The 24081-nt window shown below is 45.6% G+C and overlaps 1 protein-coding gene across 1 annotated transcript in view; it reads left to right on the forward strand.

Moving 5' to 3' along the window:
- The window catches only part of DDX31 (DEAD-box helicase 31), a 36073-nt gene extending 12704 nt beyond the window's left edge, over positions 1-23369 (forward strand). The window contains exons 15-20 of the mRNA XM_070955554.1: positions 4066-4116; positions 5071-5210; positions 11727-11808; positions 14807-14918; positions 19468-19639; positions 21654-23369. Coding sequence (XP_070811655.1) covers positions 4066-4116; positions 5071-5210; positions 11727-11808; positions 14807-14918; positions 19468-19639; positions 21654-21795 — 699 coding nt within the window. The 3' untranslated portion in view covers positions 21796-23369. The remainder of the gene's footprint in view (positions 1-4065; positions 4117-5070; positions 5211-11726; positions 11809-14806; positions 14919-19467; positions 19640-21653) is intronic.
- The last annotated feature ends 712 nt before the right edge of the window (positions 23370-24081 follow it).

Consider the following 24081-nt stretch of genomic DNA (forward strand, 5'->3'; position numbering starts at 1 on the left):
CTCTGCCCGTTGACTCCATCACGCTAACGCGTCTTGCCAGTTTGCTGGTGGGCACAGGCGGCCGTTTCCCTCCCTTTCCTGACAGCTTGGGGAGGGAGGGGGCCTGCCGCCCTCCCCTTTCCCCTTCCGCCGATGACGCAGCCCCAATCTGTCGCCCGACTGGCGGGGGCCGTCCTCCCCGCTGACCGGCTTTCCACGCTCAGCCTTAATGACTTTTGGCAGGCAGGGGGAGAGGGAGAGGGGGGAAAACCCTCCCATGTCCGGTTCGGACCCTTCCGCTGCACTCTCCCCCCCCCCCGCACCTCCCCTCCTCCTCCTCCTCCTCCCGTTTTGCTAAGGTGCTCTTTTGGGGCAGAGAAATGAATCATCTGAGTCGGACTGACAAGCTGGCACCGGAACGGAAGCTCTTCCATCTGGACCTCGGAAGCTTCACGTTGGCAGCCATTTGTCAAAGCCGCAATGCCCAGGCTGGTTCAGAAGAGTAAATGTCTTATTTTTGTGCCCCAAGATTTTGTGGCATGCATGGCCGCCTAGATCTAATTTGGGAGGTTTTTTTCGTTTTTAAAGTGATCGTCCTGAACACAGTTGCCAAAGAAAGGACTGTCAGCTTGCCCAAAAACGCTCTCAACGGCGTAAGAACGTATTTATGTTAGAGCTCAGCCAATCAGGAGCTCTCATTCCCAGGCTAGGCTGGAATAGGAGGTCTTTGTACGCCTCTTTAGCCAATCAGCAGACTGTCTCACCATGGAGTCGCCCAATCAGATTACTGCCCTCTCCGGTTCCCCTAGAAGGTGCCGATGACCATCGCCCTGCATTGAGGGGTGGGCTATTAAATGCCTTGGACTACAATTCCAGTCGCTCCCTACCCACAGGTCGATGAATGGGAGTTGCAGTCCAACTCTTAGTAGATGCCTCTTCTTTGAATCTCTGCAGTGGTGGCCTCCGTACTTTAATTCGTTTTATACATTTCATATATCAAATTAGTATACTTGTTTAGCAACTTCTAGGCATGGAAAAAGCCACGTTTATGGAATTGTTTTCTTCCTGTGGGCCAGTAGAATGTCTTGGCTTGCTATAAATATCAGATTTTTATTTTATTTTATATTATTTTGGTCTAGAGAGAGCCAATTTGGTCTAGTGGTTAAGGCATCAGAAAGTGGGAGACTGTGAATTCTAGTCCGGTCTTAGGAATGAAAGCCAACTGGGTGACTTTGGGCCAATCACCAGGAGACTGGGAGTTCTAGTCCCACTTTAGGCATGAAAGACGAGTGGGTGACTTTGGGCCACTCACTAGGAGACTGGGAGTTCTAGTTGTGCCTTAGGCATGAAAGCCAACTGGGTGACTTTGGCCCACTCACCAGGAGACTGTGAGTTCTAGTCCCGCCTCAGGCATGAAAGACAAATGGGTGACTTTGGGCCACTCACCAGGAGATTGTGAGTTCTAGTCCCGCTTTAGGCATGAAAGACGAATGGGTGACTTTGGGCCACTCACCAGGAGATTGTGAGTTCTAGTCCCACCTTAGGAATGAAAGCCAATTGGGTGACTTTGGGCCACTCACCAGGAGACTGGGAGTTCTAGTTGTGCTTTAGGCATGAAAGACGAATGGGTGATTTTGGGCCATTCACCAGGAGACCGGGAGTTCTAGTCCCGCTTCAGTCACGAAAGCCAGCTAGGTGACTTTGGGCCAGTCCCTCTCTCTCAGCCCAAAGCATCTTAAAGGGTTGTTGTGGGGAAAATAGGAGGCGGAGGAAGCATTAGCTCTATTCCTCACCTTATTTATGAAAATAATAAAAGACCGGATGCAAATTAATAAATAAAACCTGCACAGCAGAGCATCCTGTTTTCAGATCCACCGGTTTAGCCCAGGACTCACCCCATCAAAACCGTTTTCCCATCCTTGCCTTGGGTTAAAACCCCTTCCATCCCTCCATCGTCACCGCCTCGGCAGGTGTCAAGTCATTATGGGTCCAACCTACAGGTAATCCCCGACTTAAACAATTGAGCCCAGAATAGACGTTGCTAAGCGAGACGTTTTGTTAAGTCAGCTTTGCCCCATTTTACGACTTTCCTCGCCACAGCTGTCGAGCGAATCCCTGCGGTTGTTAAGTGAACCCGGCTTCCCCATTGCTTGTCGGAAAGTTGCAAAAGGGGGGAAAATCACCTGTCCCCGGGACGCTACGACAATCCTAAACGTGAGTCGGTTGTCAAGGCTCCGAATGTGAATCCCGCGGCCATTGGGGGACGCTGCAACGGTCCTCGGCGTGAGAAAAAAAAAAAAACGGTCGTAGGTCGCTTTTTCCGCCGCCGTAACTTCGATCGGTCACTAAGCGAACCATAAAACTCCGCAATGTTGTTCCGGTGTGTGGTTGCGTCGTGCTGAAATGCAGCGGGCGACGCACAACGCAGGCCTGTGAGCCGATGGTGTCGGGAGGCAGCTGGCCTTAATTGCACCAGCTGAGTGTCAGAAAAAAACGTGGAAAAAAAAAACAACAACACCCCACAGTGGTGGAAACGCTATAATGAGTGCTAATATATTTGCATACTCATTATGCCTTTGCATGGTATTCTGCCTTGATCTGCTTAAACTAATAACCCGTTTTGGCAAAGGCCCGGGTTTCGCGAAGCGGACGGGGGAGCAGGCGGCGAGTTGTGCCAGGCGCTGCCGACTGGAGTAAAGCCTTCCTCCCTCAATCCGCTCCTTGAATTGGAACCCAATATCTGGGCATCATGGCACGGAATAAGATGGATTTTCTGGTCAAAGCCAATCACACACACACACACACACACACACGTATATCCCATTCCCTCGTTTTGGCAGAGCGGAAGGGAACTGGAGCAAGGAGTGGAGATAATGAAGTGGATGAGGACTGCTAGAGTGGGAGGGAGGGAAAAGGGGAGGAAGGGAGAGAGGGAGGGAGGGAGGAAGGAAGGAGATAGGAATGGGAAGGGAGGGAGGGAGGAAAGGAAAGAAGGTAAGGAAGGGAGGAGGAAAGGGGGAAGGGAGGGAGGGAAGGAAGAAAAGGAAGGGAGAATGGAGGGAGAAGAGAGAAGGAGGGAAAAAGGAAAGGGAAGGAGGGAGGAAAGGGAAGAAGAAAAGGGAGGAGGAAAGGGAGAAGAGAGGGAGGAAAGAAAAGGAAGAGAAGGGAAGGAGAAAGAGGGAGAGGAGGGAAAAAGGAAGGGGAGGGGGGGAGGAAAGGAAAGAAGAAAAGGGAGGAGGAAAGGGAGAAGGGAGGGAGAAAAGAAAAGAAGGGAAGGAGAAAGGGAGAGAAGGAGGGAAAAAGGAAGGGGAAGGAGAGAGGAAAGGAAAGAAGAAAAGGGAGGAGGGAAGGGGGAAGGGGGAAGGGAAGGAGGAAAGAAAAGCAAGAGAAGGGAAGGAGAAAGAGGGAGAGAAGGAGGGAAAAAGGAAGGGGAAGGAGCAGTGGTGAAATCCAAATTTTTTGACTACCGGTTCTGTGGGCGTGGTTTGGTGGGCGTGGCAGGGGAAGGATACTACAAAATCCCCATTCCCACCCCACTCTGGGGCGAGCCAGAGGTGGTATTTGCCCGTTCTCCGAACTACTCAAAATTTCCGCTACCGGTTCTCCAGAACCTACTGGATTTCATCCCGGGAAGGAGGGAGGAAAGGAAAGAAAAAAAGGAAGGGAGGAAAGGAAAGAAGGGAGGGAGGGAGGAAAAAGAGGGAGAGAAGAAGGGAGAAAGGAAGAAAGGAAAGGAAAGGGAATTAGGAAGAAAAGTAAGTAGGAAGGCCAAAGAAGAAGAGAAAAGAGAAGGGAGGAAAGAAAGCAAGAGAGAAAAGGGAAGAAAGAAAAAGAGCAGGAGAAGAAAGGAAAAACAAATTATTTTCTTCTGGCAATTGTACAGGAATTGTACAAGTGCCCATTGAAAAAGAGGGAGTTTTGCCCCCAGGCTCTCTCCCAAAGTAAGTGGGCCCACCCAAAGTTCCTACTTTGGGGTGGGGGGGATGGAGCAAAAACCGTTGTTTTTGAAAATCATAAAAAAGACGTCCTCACTTTAATTAGGCCAACAATCGAGAACTTTTCTGATTATTTTATTTTTTTTGATAGGATGTCGCTGCTCGTGGGTTAGATCTGCCCCAAGTCACCTGGATTGTGCAGGTAAGTGACCTTCTTGTGTCGCAATGTAGATTCTTTGATTTTTTTTAAAAAAATTATTTTACCTATCTTATTTTTCCTGATGGGTTTTAATTACAGTAGTAAAATTGAATACAAACTAAGAATACAAAAGTATGAAGGCTATTGCTTAACGCATTGTAAGCTGCCCTGAGTCTCCGGAGAAGGGCGGCATATAAATCAAGTTAAAAAAAAAAAAAGAAGAAGAATAAAGAAAAAAAAGATTAGATATCTAACAAGTAACTTATGGCACTCCTTGGACCGGTTGAAACCTGCAATAAACTGAACTGAACTGAGTGAAACAGATAGAAACGAGGTTATATAATAGGTGTTCCTCAATTTACAACCACGACTGAGCCCCAAACGAGAGACAGTTGTTAAGTGAGACAGTTGTTAAGTGTCCCATTTTACGACTTAACTTGCTACGGTGGCTAAGCGAATCCCTGCAGTCGTTCAGTTAGGAATACAGTCGTTAAGCAAATCCAGCTTCCTCATCGACTTTGCCTGTCAGGATGTCTCTCCTGGGACGCTACAAACCGTCATAATTACATGCCATTGAATTTTGATCACGTGATCCCGGGAAATGCAACAGTCATAAGTGTGAAAAACAGTTGTAACGACAAATTTTTTCAGTGCCGTTGTAACTTGAAGTGGTCACGAACGGTCGCAATTCGAGGAGGGATGCAAAGTGTTGTTTTCACGTGTCCGGAAAAAAAGGATCTCTCTTGACAGACAGCTTCCCGATGCCCAATTTCTTTCCCATTTCCTTTATTTTTCCTTCCCTCCGAAAGGGCTTTTTAGGGGGGATTTTTTGAAAATGATCTCAGATGCTCTAATTAATCGCTCGCGCGATCCGCTAATTTCCTTCCCCGCTTAGCTCATGGGTCATCTTTTTTTTTTCTTTCTTTCTTTCTTTCTTTCCTCCCTTTCCTCGGGAAGTATAATCCAGCAGCTTCGCTCGCTGACTACGTCCACCGAATTGGGAGGACAGCTCGAATCGGCAGCCCTGGAAACAGTCTGCTCATCCTTTTACCTTCGGAGGCCGAATATGTCAGCTTTCTGGCTTCCTACAAGATTAAGTGAGTCACACAAATATCTTCTCCCCCCCCCATTCTCTTCCTTCCCCACCCTTCTCCCCACTAAGTGTCAAAATCCGTGGCCAACTTTAGCTAATACAACACCTGCAGCCCCACACATCTCGTTTGGTCAGGGGTGAAAAAGAAGCGGTTATTATATTGTTTTTAGCACGATTTGATAGCTTATTAGAAACCTTGACCATCTCTAAGTGTTGTATCTTTTTATTCTTGATGAATGTATTTTATTCTTCTTATGTACACTGAGAGCTTATGCACCAAAGACAAATTTCTTGTGTTTCCAGTCACACTTGGCCAAGAAAGAATTCTATTCTATTCTATTCTATTCTATTCTATTCTATTCTATTCTATTCTATTCTATTCTATTCTATTCTATTCTATTCCATTCCATTCCATTCCATTCCATTCCATTCCATTCCATTCCATTCCTCTAATCCATTCCAATCCAATCCAATCCAATCCAATCCAATCCTAATTTCTATTCTATTCTATTCTATTCTATTCTATTCTATTCTATTCTATTCTATTCCATTCCATTCCATTCCATTCCATTCCATTCCATTCCTTCTCTTATTCTATTCTATTCTATTCTATTCTATTCTATTCTATTCTATTCTATTCTATTCTATTCTATTCTATTCTATTCTATTCTATTCTATTCCATTCCATTCCATTCCATTCCATTCCATTCCATTCCATCCCATTCCTTCTCCTATTCTATTCTATTCTATTCTATTCTATTCTATTCTATTCTATTCCCATTTTCCAGGATCAATCTAAAGTTAGATGAGAATTTCAGTGTGATTTTTTTTTAAAAAAAAAATGCTCTTAAGTTTTGTTCGGTGCAAATTGCAGGTGTAACAAGCAGAAATAATCTGGAATATTAGAGTTAAAAACAAAAAACCTAACGGAGAACAATGATGTTATTTGATTGTAGAAGAAATTAGGTTAATATTTAGACGGGACTTTATTTATTTGATTTTTTTTTAAGTAATCACGCCTTTATTATTGTTTATAAATAACTCAAGGGGGCTGCCATAGTTAATGTTCCTTCTTCCTTCTGTTTTCTCCACAACAACGAAGCTGTGAGGTGGATTGGGCTGAGGGAGAGGGACTGACCAAAAAGTCACCCAGCCAGATTTCATGCCTAAGGCAGGACTAGAATTTACCATCACCTGGTGATTGACTAGAACTCAACATCTCCTGGTGATTGGGCCAAAGTCACTCAACTGGCTTTCATGCCTAAGGCAGGACTAGAACTCACCGTCTCTTGGTGATCGGCCCAAAAGTTACCCAGTCAGCTTTCAACACTGGCAGAGCAAGCCACAGTATATAAAACAGGGAGCAAAACCCCAGTCCCTTCTTAAACTGACGACGTTATCTAGCCGGGTAATGAAACTTCTGCAAGGAAACTACCAAGCTCAGAGAGCCCCAAGGACTCCGCACTTCAACCCTGAGCCTAACAATATTCTCTTCTATTGGGGCCTAAATATTTACCAGCCAAGAAAAGCCTTGAATCCTTGAATCACCCTGCTCTAATTTTTGTTTTTCCTCTCCTTAAGCTTTGCCACTAAAGGAATGTGCCAGCTGTTTCATCCCAGTTTCTAAAACATATCGAAAGGGCTGTGAAACGTCACTTCACTAACCTTTAGCTTTCCAGAATATCTTCCTTCCTTCCTTCCTTCCTTCCTTCCTTCCTTCCTTCCTTCCTTCCTTCCTCTCCCCTTCCCTTCCCTTCCCTTCCCTCATTTCAGCATCTTTCAATCCTTCCTTCCTTCTTTCCCCTTCCCTTCCCTGATTTCAGCATCTTTCAATTCTCCTTCCTTCCTTCCTTTCTTCCTTCCTTCCTTCTTATCTTCCTTCCTTCCTTCCCCTTCCCTGATTTCAACATCTTTCAATTCTTCCTTCCTTCCTTCCATCTTTCTTACCTTCCTTCCTCCCTCCCTCCCCTTCCCTTCCCTCATTTCAGCATCTTTCAATCCTTCCTTCCTTCCTTCCTTCCTTCCTTCCTTCCTTCCTCCCTCTCTCCCTCCCCTCCCCTCCCCTCCCCCTCCCCTCCCCTTCCCTTCCCTTCTCTTATTTCAGCATCTTTCAATTCTTCCTTCCTTCCTTCCCCTTCCCTTCCCTGATTTCAAAATCTTTCAATTCTCCTTCCTTCCTTCCTTCCTTCCTTCCTTCCTTCCTTCCTTCCTTCCTTCCTTCCTTCCTTCCTTCCTTCCTTGATTTCAGCATCTTTCAATTCTTCCTTCCTTCCTTCCATCTTTCTTACCTTCCTTCCTCCCTCCCTCCCCTTCCCTTCCCTCATTTCAGCATCTTTCAATCCTTCCTTCCTTCCTTCCTTCCTTCCTTCCTTCCTTCCTTCCTTCCTTCCTTCCTTCCTTCCTTCCTCCCTCTCTCCCTCCCCTCCCCTCCCCTCCCCCTTCCCTTCCCTGATTTCAGCATCTTTCAATTCTCCTTCCTTCCTTCCTTTCTTCCTTCCTTCCTTCTTTCCTTCCTTCCTTCCTTCCCCTTCCCTGATTTCAACATCTTTCAATTCTTCCTTCCTTCCTTCCATCTTTCTTACCTTCCTTCCTCCCTCCCTCCCCTTCCCTTCCCTCATTTCAGCATCTTTCAATCCTTCCTTCCTTCCTTCCTTCCTTCCTTCCTTCCTTCCTTCCTTCCTTCCTTCCTTCCTTCCTTCCTCCCTCTCTCCCTCCCCTCCCCTCCCCTCCCCTTCCCTTCCCTTCCCTTCTCTTATTTCAGCATCTTTCAATTCTTCCTTCCTTCCTTCCCCTTCCCTTCCCTGATTTCAAAATCTTTCAATTCTCCTTCCTTCCTTCCTTCCTTCCTTCCTTCCTTCCTTGATTTCAGCATCTTTCAATTCTTCCTTCCTTTTTTTTTTTTTTTTGAGAGGCGCGCGAGCCATCTGCAAAATTAGCTGATATATCCGTGGTGCATGTACAGAGGCAGTCAGGGGGACCGCGAATATATGGATATAATGGATTGCAGATCAGATCTGGAGAGACAGTTTTACGCCTGGGGCACGGCATGGCATCAAATCTAATTGCCCTTTCTGTTCGTAAATGGAGCCGCGTGGAAATTTATCCTGACAAATTTAGTGTGGCAAACGAGGCAGAAAGAACACCATGTGCTGGTCGGTCATGGCACACCGGTTGGTGCGCGGAGAGCAAAGCTGGGTCGGTCTAGTTTTTTTTTAAAAAAAAAAGAAAAAACACAACAAAAACCATCGATCACTTTCTTTGTCTCCTGTCTCTTTAATGGGCCAAGTGGAACTAACAAGTGGGAACCGGTAGAGATATTCATGGCAATTTTGAACACTTTTCAAGACCTGGTCGTTTTTCTTCTCTCTTTCTCTCTCTCTCTTTTGATGTGTTACTTTGTCGTTCTTGGGAGTTCCGGGTAGTTGAGCATGACGAAAACGAGAGTCCGCCCGGACGGTCGCTATTTTATAAATTCTTCCTAGGAAGATGGGATCGTCACTTTTATTTGCTTCAAGTATTCTTGTGTTTTTGGGATGTGGCGGCCCAGTGGCTAAGACACTGAGCTTGTCGATCAAAAGGTCGGCAACTCAGCGGTTCGAATCCCTCGTGCCGCGTAACGGGGTGAGCTCCCGTGACTTGTCCCAGCTTCTGCCAACCTAGCAGTTCGAAAGCACATTAAAAAAATGCAAGTAGAAAAATTGGGACCACCTTAGCACCATGCGTGCTAGTCGTTCCCGACTCTAGGGGGCGGTGCTCATCTCCGTTTCAAAGCCGAAGAGCCAGCGCTGTCCGAAGACGTCTCCGTGGTCATGTGGCCGGCATGACTCAACACCAAAGGCACACGGAACACTGTTCCCTTCCCACCAAAGGGGGTCCCTATTTTTCTACTTGCATTTTTTTATGTGCTTTCGAACTGCTAGGTTGGTAGAAGCTGGGACAAGGAACGGGAGCTCACCCCGTTACGCGGCGCTAGGGATTCGAACCGCTGAACTGCCGACCTTCTGATCGACAAGCTCAGCATCCCTAGCCATTGAGCCACCACGTCCCTTACTGTGAAGCAGTATATAAGTCTAAATGCTATTGCTATTGCTCTGTCTGTCTGTGTCTGTCCGTCGTTCCATCCATCCATCCATATCTGTCTGTCTCATCTCTCCCTCTCTCTCTCTCTCTCGCTCACTCGCTCTCTTTATCCATAATCTCTCTCATCTATCTATCCATCTATCTTACTGTCTGTCTGTTCTTTCTCTCTCATCTATCTACGTATCTATGTATCTATGAATCTATCTCTATCCTATTATCTGTCTCTGTCTATCCTATCTCTCTCTCTCTCATCTATCTATCTATCTATCTATCTCTATCCTATCTTTCTTTCTTTCTTTCTTTCTTTCTTTCTTTCTTTCTTTCTTTCTTTCTTTCTTTCTTTCTTTCTTTCTTTCTTTCTTTCTTTCTTTCTTTCTTTCCTTTTATCTGCCGTGGTGGCACAGGGGTTAGAATGCAGCATTGCAAGCTGACTCTGCCCACTGCCAAGAGTTCAATTCTCACCCGCTCAGGTTGACTCAGCCTTCCATCCTTCCGAGGTCGGTAAAATGAGGACCCAGATCGTTGGGAGCAAGAAGGCTGACTTTGTCAACACTTGGGGCTGTAAAGCACCGTGAGGTGCTATATAAATGCTATTCCTATTGTTGGCCATCTCTCTACGGTTAATTTAGACATCAACTCTCTTCAAATTATTTATTTGCAATCGTTCTAGCCTTGGGGAGAAAAAAAAGTTGGGAGTTTATTTAATATTTTGATACCCCACATTTTTTATTATTTTTTTTTAACATTTTTGTTCTGTTTGGGTTTTTCTGTTTGCGAGTCCTTTGGTGGGTGTGATGGATATTTCTTCTGCGGCGCTCGCAAAGGAGAAATGCATGAGGGAAAAAAAAAATCAAAGCAGCATGTTGACGCTGACATTTGTGTGCATTTGTTTCTGCATGTTTCTCACCCTTCTCCCTCTCTCTCTCTCTCTCTCTCTCTCTCTCTCTGTACCTTTCAGTGAGACTTAGAAGTGGCATGAAACGCCACGAACGGTTGCAAAGTGACAGCGTCATCATCCAAACAATGCCAGTCAGTTTGCCCCACCGTAGTTTTCTTCTGCAAGGACTTTATCAGAAGAAATAGAGAACACCCGTCAAGGCCCACGTCGTCTCGGGGCATATGCACCCACGCCCATCGCCCAATCTCCCTCTTTTTTTTAATTTTTTTATTTAAAAAATCTTGGCATTTCCTGTTTAAATCCCATTCCAATAACCAGTTTGGTCTAGTGGTTAAGGCGCCAGGCTAGAAACTGGGAGAAGATGATTTCTAGTCCCACCTTAGACACAAAAGCCAGATGGGCAACTTTGGGCCAATGACCAGGAGACGGTGTGTTCTAGTCCCGTTTTAGGCGTGAAAGTCAGCTGGGTGATTTTTGGGCCAATCAGCAGAAATCTGTGAGTTTTAGTCTTGCGGTAGACATGAAAGCCACCACCTGGGTGACTTTGGGCCAATCACCAGGTGACTGGGAGTTCTAGTACCGCTTTAGAGATGCAAGCCAGCTGGGTGACTTTGGATCCCTCCTTCTCTCTCTCTCTCTCAGCTCAATCTACGTCACAGGGTTGTCGTGGGAAAAATAGGAGGAGGAAAGAAGTAATTAACCCAGGTTTGGGAACAGTGGATTTTGATCTTAAATTGATATGCCTACCCCTGTGTCTATTCTACGCAAGCGATTTTTGAATTATAAAACCGTAACCGTATTTGTAACACTACTGTTCTATTTTAGCACTCTCTTCCCGTATTTAAACTTCCATAATCTTGCAAATTTCCACCGAGATGTTTGAAGGGAGAGCACAAAATATATATTTCAAAACCAACCAAACCAACATCCTTTTCTGGAAATAGTATCAAAACGTGCATTTCTAAATAAGCTTGATCCCCAAGCAAACTCTTTGGGGGTGGGGGGTGGGGAGAAATTCCCCCCAAAGAAAATCGGTATTGAATTGGTGGCATTGCAAATTCTGTCCCCAGATTTCAACTGGCAACAGAGTCTCGTGCAGAATTGACATTCTTTGCTCTAACCGGTGAAGAAAAGGTAAAGAGCCTTGGTAGTACAGTGGTCTAAGGCACCCTGTTATTAAGCTGGTTATTAAGACCAGCTGCCTGCAATTACTGCAGGTTCGAATCTCGCCAAGGCTCAAGGTTGACTCAGCCTTCCATCCTTTCTAAGGTAGGTAAATTGAGGACCCAGTTTGTGGGGGCAATAAGCTGACTTTGTATAAATATACAAAAGGATGAAGGCTATTGCTTAACGCATTGTAAGCCGCCCTGAGTCTCCAGAGAAAGGTGGCATATAAATCAAATTAAAAAAAAAAAAAAGGATGATTCGCGAAAACTTAAAAGAAGGGAGAAAACACTCCCACAACCTATGCCTAGATTTTCAATCTGGATAATTGCGACCGATGGTTTCAACTGTCGTTTTATTGTCCTTTTCTAATTCCAGCATTTCGGAGATGAAAATGGAAGAGATTTTGTCCAACTTAATGAAAGATGACCGTTTCAAAGGAAACCCGGAGAGATCTAAGGTCGGTTCTTCTCAAAAGACGCGATTCCTTCTGATTTTCATTTCAGTTTCCTCAATTTTTATTTTTGGATTTTTTTAAATCTGCAAGAACAAAAGATGAGTTAGTGAGTTTTCACCCAATTTTACGACTTTTTTCCTTCCCCTCACGATCGTTGAACGGATCCCCCCGTTGTTAAGCGAACCCCACCGTTGTTAAGCAAATCTGGTGTCTTCCTTTGAGGGTCCCCAGTGCATCCTGCGGGGCGGAGGTGGGTTCCTGGTCTGGGTGATCTACCTGCGGAGGTTGAATGGATGGAGATGGAAAGAGGTGGAAGTGGAGGTAGGATGGAGTTAGATGGAGGTGGAGGTGGAGGTGGATGGATCTCTTGTCTTGGCCTGTGAATGTTCCAGGAGGCTTCATCGTTTTATTTGTGGCCAGGAGAAGGGCTCAAAAGATGCCCAATCCCACCCATTCCTTTTTCTTCGGCCCTTCAAGGAAAATGGGGGCAGTTGGCATCTTGACAGTTGACTTGTCTTTTTATATCCTTCCTTCCTTCCTTCCTTTTTTTTCTTCCATCTTCCCTCCCTCCTTTCTCTTCTCTTTCTTTTCTCCCTTTGTTTTTCTTCCATCCTTTCCTCCCTCCTTCCCTCTTCCTTCCTTCCTTCCTTCCTCTTTCTTTCTCCCTTCATTTTTCTTCCTTCCTTTCTTTTTTCCCCATCTTTCCCTCCCTCCCTACCTCTTCTTCCTTCCTTCCTTCCTTCCTTCCTTCCTTCCTTCCTTCCTTCCTTCCTTCCTTCCGTTTTTCTTCCATCTTTCCCTCCCTCTTCTTCCTTTCTTCTTTCTTCTTTCTTTCTTTCTTTCTTTCTTTCTTTCTTTCTTTCTTCTTTCTTTCTTTCTTCCTCCCTCCCTCCCTTCCTTTCTTTCTCCCTTCATTTTTCTTTCTTCCTTCTTTTTTTCTTCCATCTTTCCCTACTTCCTTCCTTCCTTCCTTCCTTCCTTCCTTCCTTCCTTCCTTCCTTCCTTCCTTCCTCCCTCCCTCCCTCCCTCCCTCCCTCCCTCCCCTTCCTTCCTTTTTTCTTTCTTTCTCATTCTCTCTCTCTCTCTCTCTCTCTTTTCTTCCTGGAGAAAGGAAGAAGCGATACCTCATTTTGAAACCTAAAAGATAGGGAGGCTCGGGCCTGGGAGAAAGCGGATAGTGAGAAGTCCTTTGTAATATATTGCCATATTATTACTAAATCCCCAGACAGACTTGGCATAGCTCAAGTCACCTGTCACTTAAATTTGAGGTCCCTTTAATTTTCTCCCGGAATTCGCGCTGGGCTGTCTTTAAATTAAGTCCTTTATTGGAAGTCTGAAATCTTCCCTTGCTTCCCTGGCGCCGGCGTCTATTCTGAGCTTGGTTACAGAAAAGTATACAATAACCATCAGTGGGATTTGGAGAGGTGTTGAGGCTGTGTTTATTTAACACTCGGGGGGGAATTTTCGAGTTTATTTGGTCCTCACTGCCCGCTTTCAATAATGCTTTGACAACCGGTCTGCCCTTCTCATTAATTTTAAACAGTTAAAACACGGGGGGGAGGAGGGGCGGGAAGGGGGAAAAAAAGTTTTTCATTATTAAAGTGCTTTACTTTTTAATAACAGAGGATTCTGGACGTCGGGGGAAAGGGCAGCTTCGCTTAATTTCACATTCATATTAAAACACACACACACACACACCGGAAGGAAGGTGACACTGTGTGCAACCCAACTGGGTTTTTAAAAAAGAAAGAAAGAAAAGAAGAAGAGAAAAAGCTGGATTGACGAATGCCAGGAGCCTCTGGGAGCAAGGAAAAGGCGGGGGGGGGGGGGGGAGGATGACTTAGTATTTTGCCAAGACAGATTTTAAAAACCAAGTTTTTAAATATGGTTTGTACGTCGCTTTTATTTTTAAAAAATGCAGAAGGGCTATGCAGAGCTATATTGGTGTGACATTTTACCTTCATTACTTCTCCTGCGGTCCATTTCCACATTCACCCTCCCATCCCCAAGGAAATCAAAGGGACATTTCTTTTTGTGCTATCACAACAACTTGACAGAGTAGTCCAGATGCAAGAAAAAGAAAGAAGGAAGGAAGGAAGGAAGGAAGGAAGGAAGGAAGGAAGGAAGGAAGGAGAGAGAGAAAGAAGGAAGAAAGAAAGAAAGAAAGAAAAAGAAAGGAAGAAAGAAAGAGGAAGGAAGGAAGGAAAGAGAGAGAAAGAAGGAAGGAAGGAAGAAAAAGGAAAGAAGGAAAGAGAAAGAAGGAAGGAAGGAGGGAGAAAGAAAGAAGAAGGAAGGAAAGAGAAAAAGAAAAAAGGAAGGAAGGAAAGGGAAAGAAAGGAAAGAAAGAAAGAGGAAGGAAGGAAAGAGAATGAAGGAAGAAAGAAAGAAAAAGGAAGGAAAGAAAGAAAGAAAGGAAGGAGGGAGAGAGAGAAAGAAAAGAAAGAAGGAAGGAGGGAGAGAAAGAAAGAAGGAAGGAAGGAAGGAGAGAAAGAAAAAAGGAAGGAAGGAAGGAAAGAGAAAGAAAGAAGAAGGAAGGAAAGAGAAAGAAAGGAAAGAAAGAAAAAAGAAAGAAAGAAAGAAAGAGAAAGAAAGAAAGAAATTGTTTGGTTTGGGCTTAGCATAGTAGTATGGGGATCCATCATAGTTTATCCATCATGGTTTTATTGTTTGTGAAAGGTCTCTAAAGGTAGCCTGCGGTATCCTGATCTACAAACCAGGATTCACGCCAACTTTAAAGTGGGTTAAGGTCTGAATGTAGCTTTTTGGGGGGTTTTGCAACACTCTTCCAAAAAAAAAACCAAACACAAACCCCACAACACTGTTTAGCACAGGTAGCCTAGCTTCATTTAGTGACCAAGTTAGAAAGGCACTGAACCAAGTGATCTACGACCGTTTTTTCACTCTTACGACCGTTGCAATCTCCCCGTTTTAGAATCTTTTTCTACTGATCCTCTGAGCTTAAAAAAAATATATATTTTTCCTCCTCTTCTTTCTGCTTTAGAAGATCCAGCAGGGAGATGTCCAGGAAATACACCGTAGGGCTACCGTGATGCAGACCGAATTTGAGGATTTTGTCCACTCCGGTGCTAAAACCATCCGATCGGCCAAAAAAGGTGAGGAATTTGAGTTTTCTTCCTGAGTTTTAAGGGAGACAAGCGGTAGTTTAAGAGGATTTTTTTTTTTTTTACTACAGAGCATGCCAGATAGTCCTTAACGTATGGCCGTTTGTTTAGCAGCCATTCAAAGTTACAATTGTGCTGGAAAAAGTGACATGATTATCGCAGCACCATCTCCATGCTCACGTGATCAAAATTCGGACGCTTGGCAATCTGACTCACATTTATGACGGTTGCAGCGTCCTGACGTCACGGCCCTCTGACAAGCCAAGTCAATGGGGAAGCCAGATTCATTTAATGACCATGTTATGGACTTAATCGCTGCAGTGTTTCGCTTAACGACTGGTAGGTTTACGACCGCTCTCGATCCCGAAATTTCTTCATTTAAGAATATTTATTTTGTTTTAGCGTAAAAGGTAAAATACAAAACAGAAAAAAATACCAACCAACCAACAAAAAAAAAGTCTGTCCGGCACTAACAATAACAAAAGTGATCCAAATACCTAATAAATTTAACATTACAGAACTTACGACCACAATTGAGCCCCAAATTTCCACTGCTAAGCGAGACAGTTGTTAAGTGAGTTTTGCCCCCATTTTACGGCCTTTCTTGCCACCGTTGCTAAACGAATCCCTGCGGTTGTTAAATTAGTCATACCGTCGTTAAGTGAATCTGGCTTCCCCGTCGACTTGGCTTGTCAGAAGGTCGCAGAAGGGGACTATGTGATCCCGGAACAGTGACCGTCATAAACAGGAGCCATTGATCAAGCGTCCGAATTTTGATCAAATGACTATGGGGATCCCGGTCGTAAGTGCGAAAAACGGTCACAAGTCACCTTTTCCAGCATTGGACACTAAACAGATGGTTGTAAGTCGGGAACTAGCTGAACTCTATAGAATTACCGGGCAGGTGTGCCGCATCAAGAGATGCGTCCGATGATTTTAGCCAATGAAAGAACTCGCTCCAAACCCAAAAACGTTGGAACTTCCGGCTCAAAAGAGTTTATACGGGCACATCGGGCGAAAGGATCCCAACAGGGGTGGTATACAGCCGGTTCGAACTGGTAGCGGCGGCTGCGGGAGGCTCCGCCCACCTGCTCTGACGTCATCACGTCCCGTTTTTGACGATCTCACATTTGCGAACCGGTAGCGACGGTAAATGAATACCACTTGGACCCCTGAGGTATTTTGTGGCAGGGCAGGAAGTGGCGTTTTTAAGCAGAACGGAAGCGTCAGGCGCCTCTGGCCAGCGCTGTTTCCGGCACGAGACATTGGCACCGGAGTTCGCGGGGGGGGGGGGAGAGAAGCTTCTCCACTACCCATATTGGCATCTGGAGTGTTCTGCCATCGAGGCTCCCATAAACACAGACGGAATGGGCTTTCCCCCGTCAGCCCTTCAGGATCTCCACGGCTGCCGTGGGGCAGGATAACAGCCCCATGTTTTCCGATGAACACTTAAAAGGCCTCCTGTCCAGTCCGTGCCTTTTTCCCCTCCTCCTGTTTTTTTTTTTTTTTTTTGCAAAGCTGCCCCCTCCCTCCCCGTCTCCTTCCCCCTCCCCTGTTCCTCTCTTTGCATGCCCGTCCCACCCATGCCCCTTTTCCAGCTGGCATCCACCAGCCGCCCTTCTCCAGCCCAGCCAAGAACGGTGAATAATTAACACAGCAGCTGGGCTCTGGGTGGATGGCAGAGAATCAAACGGAAACAGCGCCAAAGATTCGGCCTGCCGGCGTTTCCTCGGCTGTCCTTTTTCGAACCCCAGACCGGTGGTCTTGACCGAGTCGGTGTTGATGACCGGCTGTGGATCCGGGGTCTTCTTGGCAGAATTTTTATCTGTGGCTGGCGAGATTTTGGGGTGGAGAGGGAAGGGAAGGGGAGAGAAGGAAAGAAAGAGAGAGAGAGAGAGAGAGATGGGAGGGAGGGAGGGAAGGAAGGAAGGAGAAAGGATGAAAAGATGGATAGAAAAAGATTTTGGGGAAGGAAGGAAGGAAAGGAAAGAAAGAAAGAAAACATGGATAGAAAAAGATTCTAAGGAAAGGAAGAAAGGAGAAAAAGAAAGAAAAGATGGATAGAAAAAGGTTCAGAGGGAGGGAAAGGAGGGAAGAAAAGAGAAAGATAAAGAAAGAAAAGATGGATAGAAAAGAAGGAAAGGAAGGAAGGAAAGCTAGAACACGATTCTGATGAAGAAGTAAGGAAGGAGAAAGAAAAAGATAGAAAAAGATTCTGATGAAGGAAGGAAGGAGAAAGAAAAAGATAGAACAAGATTCCGATGAAGAAGGAAGGAAGGAGAAAGAAAAAGATAGAACAAGATTCTGATGAAGGAAGGAAGGAAGGAGAAAGAAAAAGATAGAAAAAGATTCAGAAAGAAGTAAAGAGAGAGAGAAGAAAGATGGATAGAAAAAGATTCTGACAGAGGACGGAACGAAGCCTTCCTTTTCTCCTAATCAATGTGGACTAGAAAACTTGCCTTTAGTTCTCTTTCAGTGGAAACTATGGCTGATTTTTGTAACCCCATCCTAAAATCCAACAATATTTCAAAAACCTTCCTTTCCCTTTAATCAGTGTGGACTAGAAACTTGCCAAGGGAGCTGTTTCAGAGGCTTTGAGATGGGCACGTGTGCCCGAGACGTCACTCGGTTTCAAATACCTGAGCGGGCATCTTGAAACTCCATATTTTACCTCACAAGTGTGGCTTCCTCCCCTCATCCACCTTCCCCCTCTCCCCCAGGCTAAAAAATGGAGGACAGGAAATGAGAGGAGGGGGCTGCCACCCTTAGTTATTCCCTCATTGATTGGGAAATGGCGTTCGCTTTGCTTAGCAAACAGAGCTTTCCGAGATTCCCCAAGTTCTTCTGGAGACTGAGCCTGCTAAAATGACATTTTTATTACTGTTCGTAAACCACAATCTCCTGCCGCACCGAGATTTAAGCTTAAGCTCTGCGCAAATAAACCGCTGTTCTGGCTCAGGAAGGAAGGGCAGGAAGAGGGGTGGGGAGGGGTCGGGAAGCTGGGGAGGGGGGAGGACAGCTGTGGTCAGCCTCAAGGGCTGGAGAGGAGTATGGAGTCCACCAAAGGGTGTCCCCTGGCCCCTTGACTCCGAGAATTCAGGGTTTTCCGACCGTTTGAAGCCTTAAGGATTCCAGATTACTCGGTTGCAAAAGAAGGATAGAAGCAGTCTGGATGGATGGATGGATGGATGGATGGATGGATGGATGGATGGATAAAGAACGATAGATAGATAGATGGATGGAGATAGATAGATAGATAGACAGACAGAGAGACAGACAGACAGATAGACGGACGGACGGACGAGATGGATGGATGGATAAAGAACGATGATAGATAGATAGACAGACGAGATAGATAGATGATAGATAGATAGATAGATAGATAGATAGATAGATAGATAGATAGATAGATAGATAGATATGGTAGGTAGGTAGACCGACAGACAGAAACAGATAGATAGATAGATAGATAGATAGATAGATAGATAGATAGATAGATAGATAGATAGATACATCTATGGATGGAGAGAGAGATGGATGGATGGTTGGATAGATAGATAGATAGATAGATAGATCAATAGATACATTTATGAATGGAGAGAGAGAGATGGATGGATAGATAGATGATAGATAGAGTAGATAGATAGATAGATAGATAGATAGAAAGATAGATAGATAGATAGATAGATAGATAGATAGATAGATAGATAGATCGATCGATCTATGGATAGAGAGAGAGAGATGGATGGATAGATAGATAGATAGATAGATAGATAGATAGATAGATAGGTAGAGGTGATAGATAGAGAAGATAGATAGATAGACAGACAGACAGACAGACAGGTGATAAAGATGATGGATGGATAGATGACAGAGATAGACAGACGGACAGATCATAGAATCATAAGGCCAGAAGGGACCTCGGAGGACTTCTAGTCCAACCCCCTCTGCTCGAGCAAGAGACCCTATCCCATTCCATTCAAATGGCTATCCAGACTCTTCTTGGAGACTCTTCTTCTTCTTCAGTGTCGGAGCACCCACAGCTTCTGGTGGCAGGCCGTTCCACTGGTTAATTGTTCTCCCCGTCAGGAAATTTCTCCTTAGTTCTAGGTTGGATCTCTCCTTTAACCAAGAAGCCGTCTTTACTTTTCCAGCCTGCCCTGGTACAAGCCTGGGGAGACTGGATCCTGGTATTCCTCAGTTTGGGAAGTTCACCCGTGGGCTCTGTTTTAAGCCCAAGGGATTCATTTCAAGCCTCCGTTGGGTTCCCCCCTAGGTCAACTAGCATTAAGCAACGAGCAACTCTGAACTTCCCGAAGGTGCCTTCCTCGGTCTTTTTTCTTCTTCTTGAAAACGTTTCGCTTCCCATCCACGGAGCTTCCTCGGTTCCGACTGTCAAAACTGAAAAAAAAGCTTCTTGGGTGAGAAGCGAAAACGTTTTTCAGAAGAAAAAAAACTTTTAGATTTAAGTCCTTTGGACCATCCCTGTAGACATTTTAGCAACACCGGAATGTCTTCCTTGGCCCCTCTCGTCTTGCAGCCCTGCAGTCCTTCATCCGCTCGTACGCCACCTATCCCGCCAACCTGAAGACCATCTTCCACATCCGGGCTTTGCATTTGGGTCACGCGGCTAAGAGTTTTGGTCTCCGTGATGCTCCTGGGAATCTCGGCGCTGTTGCCGGAGCCCCTCGGCAAGGAAAGAAGCAGAAAAGGTAACAGCGCAAAATAATTTTTTATTTCATTTTTAACCTATCGTGTTTATTCAATTTTACATATGCCGCTCGGCTCGTTATCCAGTAACCCTGGCTGGCTGGCTAGTTTACCAGGTCATAACATAAAAACGATTGAAAACCGCGGAAAAGATTGTTAAAAACCGCACGAAAACCTCAGGCCTCAAAAGTTCCAACCTTTAAAATTCACGTCAAGTTGATCAAAGATTAAAAGAGTCGAGACAATAAGTGTTTGGAGGGATTTCCCCCCCCTCTCCTCCCCGCCCCTCCCTTGTGCTGACGAAGCTGATTGGGAGACCCAAGGGTCCCACAAAGACAGCCCCCCCCTCCCCTAATCCAAACTCCCCCCCCCTTTTTTTTTTCCTTGACAAGGAGCAGAAACGGGGACTGACAATTCTGCCTCTTTGAACCAAATTAAGGGAGATTGGGGGTGCGTGCGTGCGGAGAGGGATGTGGGAGACGTGGGGGTCTCTGGGCATTGTCCTCTTCCCTCTCCAGAACCCGCTAGGGACCCCCATGTTTTTTGGGGGCGGTTGACCCTCGCCAGCAGATGGGCAGCACGACAAGCGAGGGGGTGGGGAGGTTGGATTTAAAAGAGCTTTATTGAGTGAATAGTAGCCTGATTAGCCGATAAAGAACATGTAAGATGGGATGGGGGCTGCCTTTGAAGTCTCGGCGGCCCAGCAGGGAGCGGGCTTGACTGACACCAAAAGTCTCTTCGGATTACAGCCACACAATGTTTTTCTCTGTTCCTGCAAGCTTGTTATTCTCTTAAATTCCCTTTCCCTACACCCCCAAGGGGCTCTAGCAGAAAAGCAGGGGACACCGATACCCAAAACGCACCCCCCCCCCCGTAGGAGAATAAAAGCTTTCTCGCTCTCTTTTCCAGAAATCCGGTCTGGTCTTCCCGTTTTTCAGGGGAGCCCCAAACGCTTCACTTTCAAATAAATACCTTTCATCTTTTTAAAAATAAATACCTTTCATGTATTTTTTAAAAAAAGAAATACATTTTATAAACGTATAGTCCGTCGCTTTAGAGGCCGCGCTCGGAATATTGCATCCAGGTCAGGTCACCGCGATCCCAGAAAGATGTTGAGACTCTAGAAAGAGTGAGAGGTCAGAATAGACAGAGTTGGGAGGGACCTCGGAGATCTTCTAGTCCAACCCCCTGCTCGGGCAGGAGACCCTATTCCCGTGACGGCGAACCTATGGCACACGTGGAGACATTTCTGTGGGCACGCAAGCCGTTGCCCTAGTTTAGCTCCAGGACGCATACACGCACCAGCTGGCGCTGCCCACGCCGCCCCTCCCAGGAGTCTCCCCACAGCCCGTTTTGGATACCAGGTAAGTATAGGGCTCTGGGAGGCCGTTTCCAGCCTCAAGGATGGGAGGTGAGGAAGGCCGTTTTCTCCTTCCTCACCTCCCATCCTTTTTTCCAGTGGCATTGTAACTTTAAATGGTCAGTAAATGAAAGGTTGTAAGTCGAGGACTACCTCTAAAAAAATGTGACCGGCCAAATAAAAACTTTTGTTGGACTTTTTAAAAATCGTATGGGAGGGGTTGGGAAAGGAAATAAATAAAGCCTTTTTCTGCAGGAAACCTAAAGCTTAAAATCTTCTTATTTATTTTTTTATTCCTCACCTCTCTCTATCTTCCTCTCTTTCTCTCTCTCTTCCCCTCTCTTTCTTCCCCCTCTCTCTTCCTCTCTCTCTTCCTATCTCTCTCTCTTCCCCTCTCTCTTTCTTCCCCCCTCTCTCTCTTCCTCTGTCTCTCTCTCTCTCTCTCTTCCTCTCTCTCTCTCCTCTCTTCCCCCTTTCTCTCTTTCTTCCTCTCTCTCTCTTTCTTCCTCTCTCTCTCTTCCCCCCTCTCTCTTCCTCTGTCTCTCTCTCTCTGTCTCTTTCTTCCTCTCTCTCTCTTCCCCCCTCTCTCTTCCTCTGTCTCTCTCTCTCTGTCTCTCTCTTCCTCTCTCTCTCTCTCTCTCTCTCTCTTTATCCAGGCGTGACCCGCTCAAGAAGACTCAAGTCAAACCTCATCTCAATGTTGCCTTTGAATATTCGAGTGGTTTGGACCCCTCGGCTTCGAAGGGCAAGAGGAAGAAACGGCTGAGAAACTGGGGGGAACAAAATTCGCCCAGCTGACCTGGGGAATTCTCGGTGGCTTGTGGAGAGGATTGGAAAAGAGCTGGAAGAGAGGGAAGACACGGCCTCAGGAATGTCCCTTTTCCGCTCTAGGAGAGGAAACCAGGTTCCACCAGGAATGTCCTCTTCCTTCCTGATCTAGAAGAGGAAGACCAACCAGGATCAATCACGAACGTCCCCTTCCTTCCTGATCTAGAAAAGAAGACCAATCAGGTTCGACCAGGAATGTCCCCTTCCTCCCTCATCTAGAAGAAAAAAAAACTAACCAGGTTAAACCAGAAACGTCCCCTCCCCTCCTGATTTAGAAGAAAGAACTAATCAAGTTCAACCAGAAATATTCTCTTTCTTCCTGATCTAGAAGAAAGAACCAACCAGGTTCAACCAGAAATGTCCCCTTCCTTCCTGATCTAGAAGATAGGATCAACCACGAACGTCCCATTTCTTCCTGATCTAGAAGAACAGAACCCCCATGTTCAAACTGAACGTCCCCTCCTCCCTGATCTAGAAGAGAAAACCAATCAGGTTCAACCAGGAATGTCCCCTTCCTCTCGGATCTAGAAGAACAGAGCCACCATGTTCAAACCGAGTGTCCCCTTCCTCCCTGATCTAGAAGGAAAAAAAAACTAACCAGTTTCAACCAGAAACTTCCTCTCCCTTCCTGATCTAGAAAAGAAGACTAACCAGGTTCAACCAGGAACAACGTTCTCTTCCTCCCTGATCTAGAAGAGAAGAGAAAACCAATCAAGTTCAACCACGAACGTCCCTTCCCCTCCTGGTCTGGAAGAGGAGAATGACCAGGTCCAACCAGGAACAACGTTCTCTTCCTCCCTGACCTAGAAGAAAAAAAACCCAACCAGGTTCCACCAGGGTTAATCCCCCCCCCCCCACTCAATTAAAGAAGACATATCGGCAGTAAGGCAATTGCGTCTTACCAAACCTTTCAGCTCAAATTGGTTTTCAATGAAGGGGAAAAATTTTTTGACGTTCTTTAGGGAGGATTTGGGGAAACTTCGCAAGCAGACAAACCAAACCAACTGCAGTTTGGTTTGCTTAACCATGATTTCAAAAAGGCTGTAAAATCAGACATGATTCTCTTCACAACTGCCTTGCTTTGCAACAACTTCTGGTCCCCAGATAAGATAAAGTTAAAGGTTCCTCTCACACATATGTGCTAGTCGTTCCTGACTAGAGGGCGGTGCTCATCTCCGTTTCTAAGCCGAAGAACCAGCGCTGTCCGAAGACGTCTCCGTGGTCATGTGGCCGGCATGACTCAACGCCAAAGGCGCACGGAACGCTGTTCCCTTCCCACCAAAGGTGGTCCCTATTTTTCTACTTGCGTTTTTTTTTTTTTACGTGCTTTCGAACTGCTAGGTTGGCAGAAGCTGAGACAAGTCACGGGAGCTCGCCCTGTTACGCGGCGCTAGGGATTCGAACTGCCGACCTTTCGATCGGCAAGCTCAGCGTCTGAGCCACCGCGTCCCTATAAATTTGATAAATAAATTCAAATAAAACAAGAACGATGCTTTCCAGGTAAAACGAAACAAAACTCCAGCCCGTTTCCAGCGTCCCTTGCTGAAAATATCCTGAGTTAACGCCAAGCCCATATCAGAATTCAGAACAAATCTTTAACATTTTCTGTTTGTTTCTGAATGAAACGCAGACACTCTTGGAATGGGGGGGGGAGCGGAAAAAAAAGCTTTTTTGCAAGAGAGAAATGTCACTCCAACATCGGAGGGCGCTAAATGTAGATTTTTGACAATCAACATTTCTAAGTGCATTAGAAAGATCCCTCTGAAAAACGTACCACTCGGCTGCCTTTAATGTGCCTCTTTTCGTTTTGAGTTTAAGTGACATTAACAACTTGGGTTTTACTAGTTGCACATCAGCCAGGAGATAGGTAGCTGGCTCTAAAGCAGTAGGGCTGTCTCTCAAAATAAAATATTATTTTAATATCTGCCATCAGATAGGGTGAATTTGGTTTTTTTTTCCCCATTGCATAGAACAAGTAAGCATTCAGAGATACACCGGGAAACCTATCCGAGCAGGCGTTGATAGTTTTGTCCTAATTTTTTTTTTTCATGGCCTGAATTCAATCAATCAATCAGAATAGATCTGGAAGGGACCTTGGAGGTCTTCTAGTCCAACCTCTCTGCATGCACCCATTAAACCCCGTTGACTTCCAGGGGTTTTCCAGGAAACTGTCAAAAACTTTCCATTTTGCCACCAGCAAACCTCTTTTTAACGTGTCCTTTCAAATTGATTTTAAATTTAACCCCCCCCCTTTTT

The sequence above is a fragment of the Pituophis catenifer genome, unplaced genomic scaffold (assembly GCF_029215685.1).
Source record: "Pituophis catenifer annectens isolate HBS135680 unplaced genomic scaffold, rPitCat1.0.hap2 SCAF_17, whole genome shotgun sequence".
Classification (NCBI taxonomy): Eukaryota; Metazoa; Chordata; class Lepidosauria; order Squamata; family Colubridae; genus Pituophis; species Pituophis catenifer.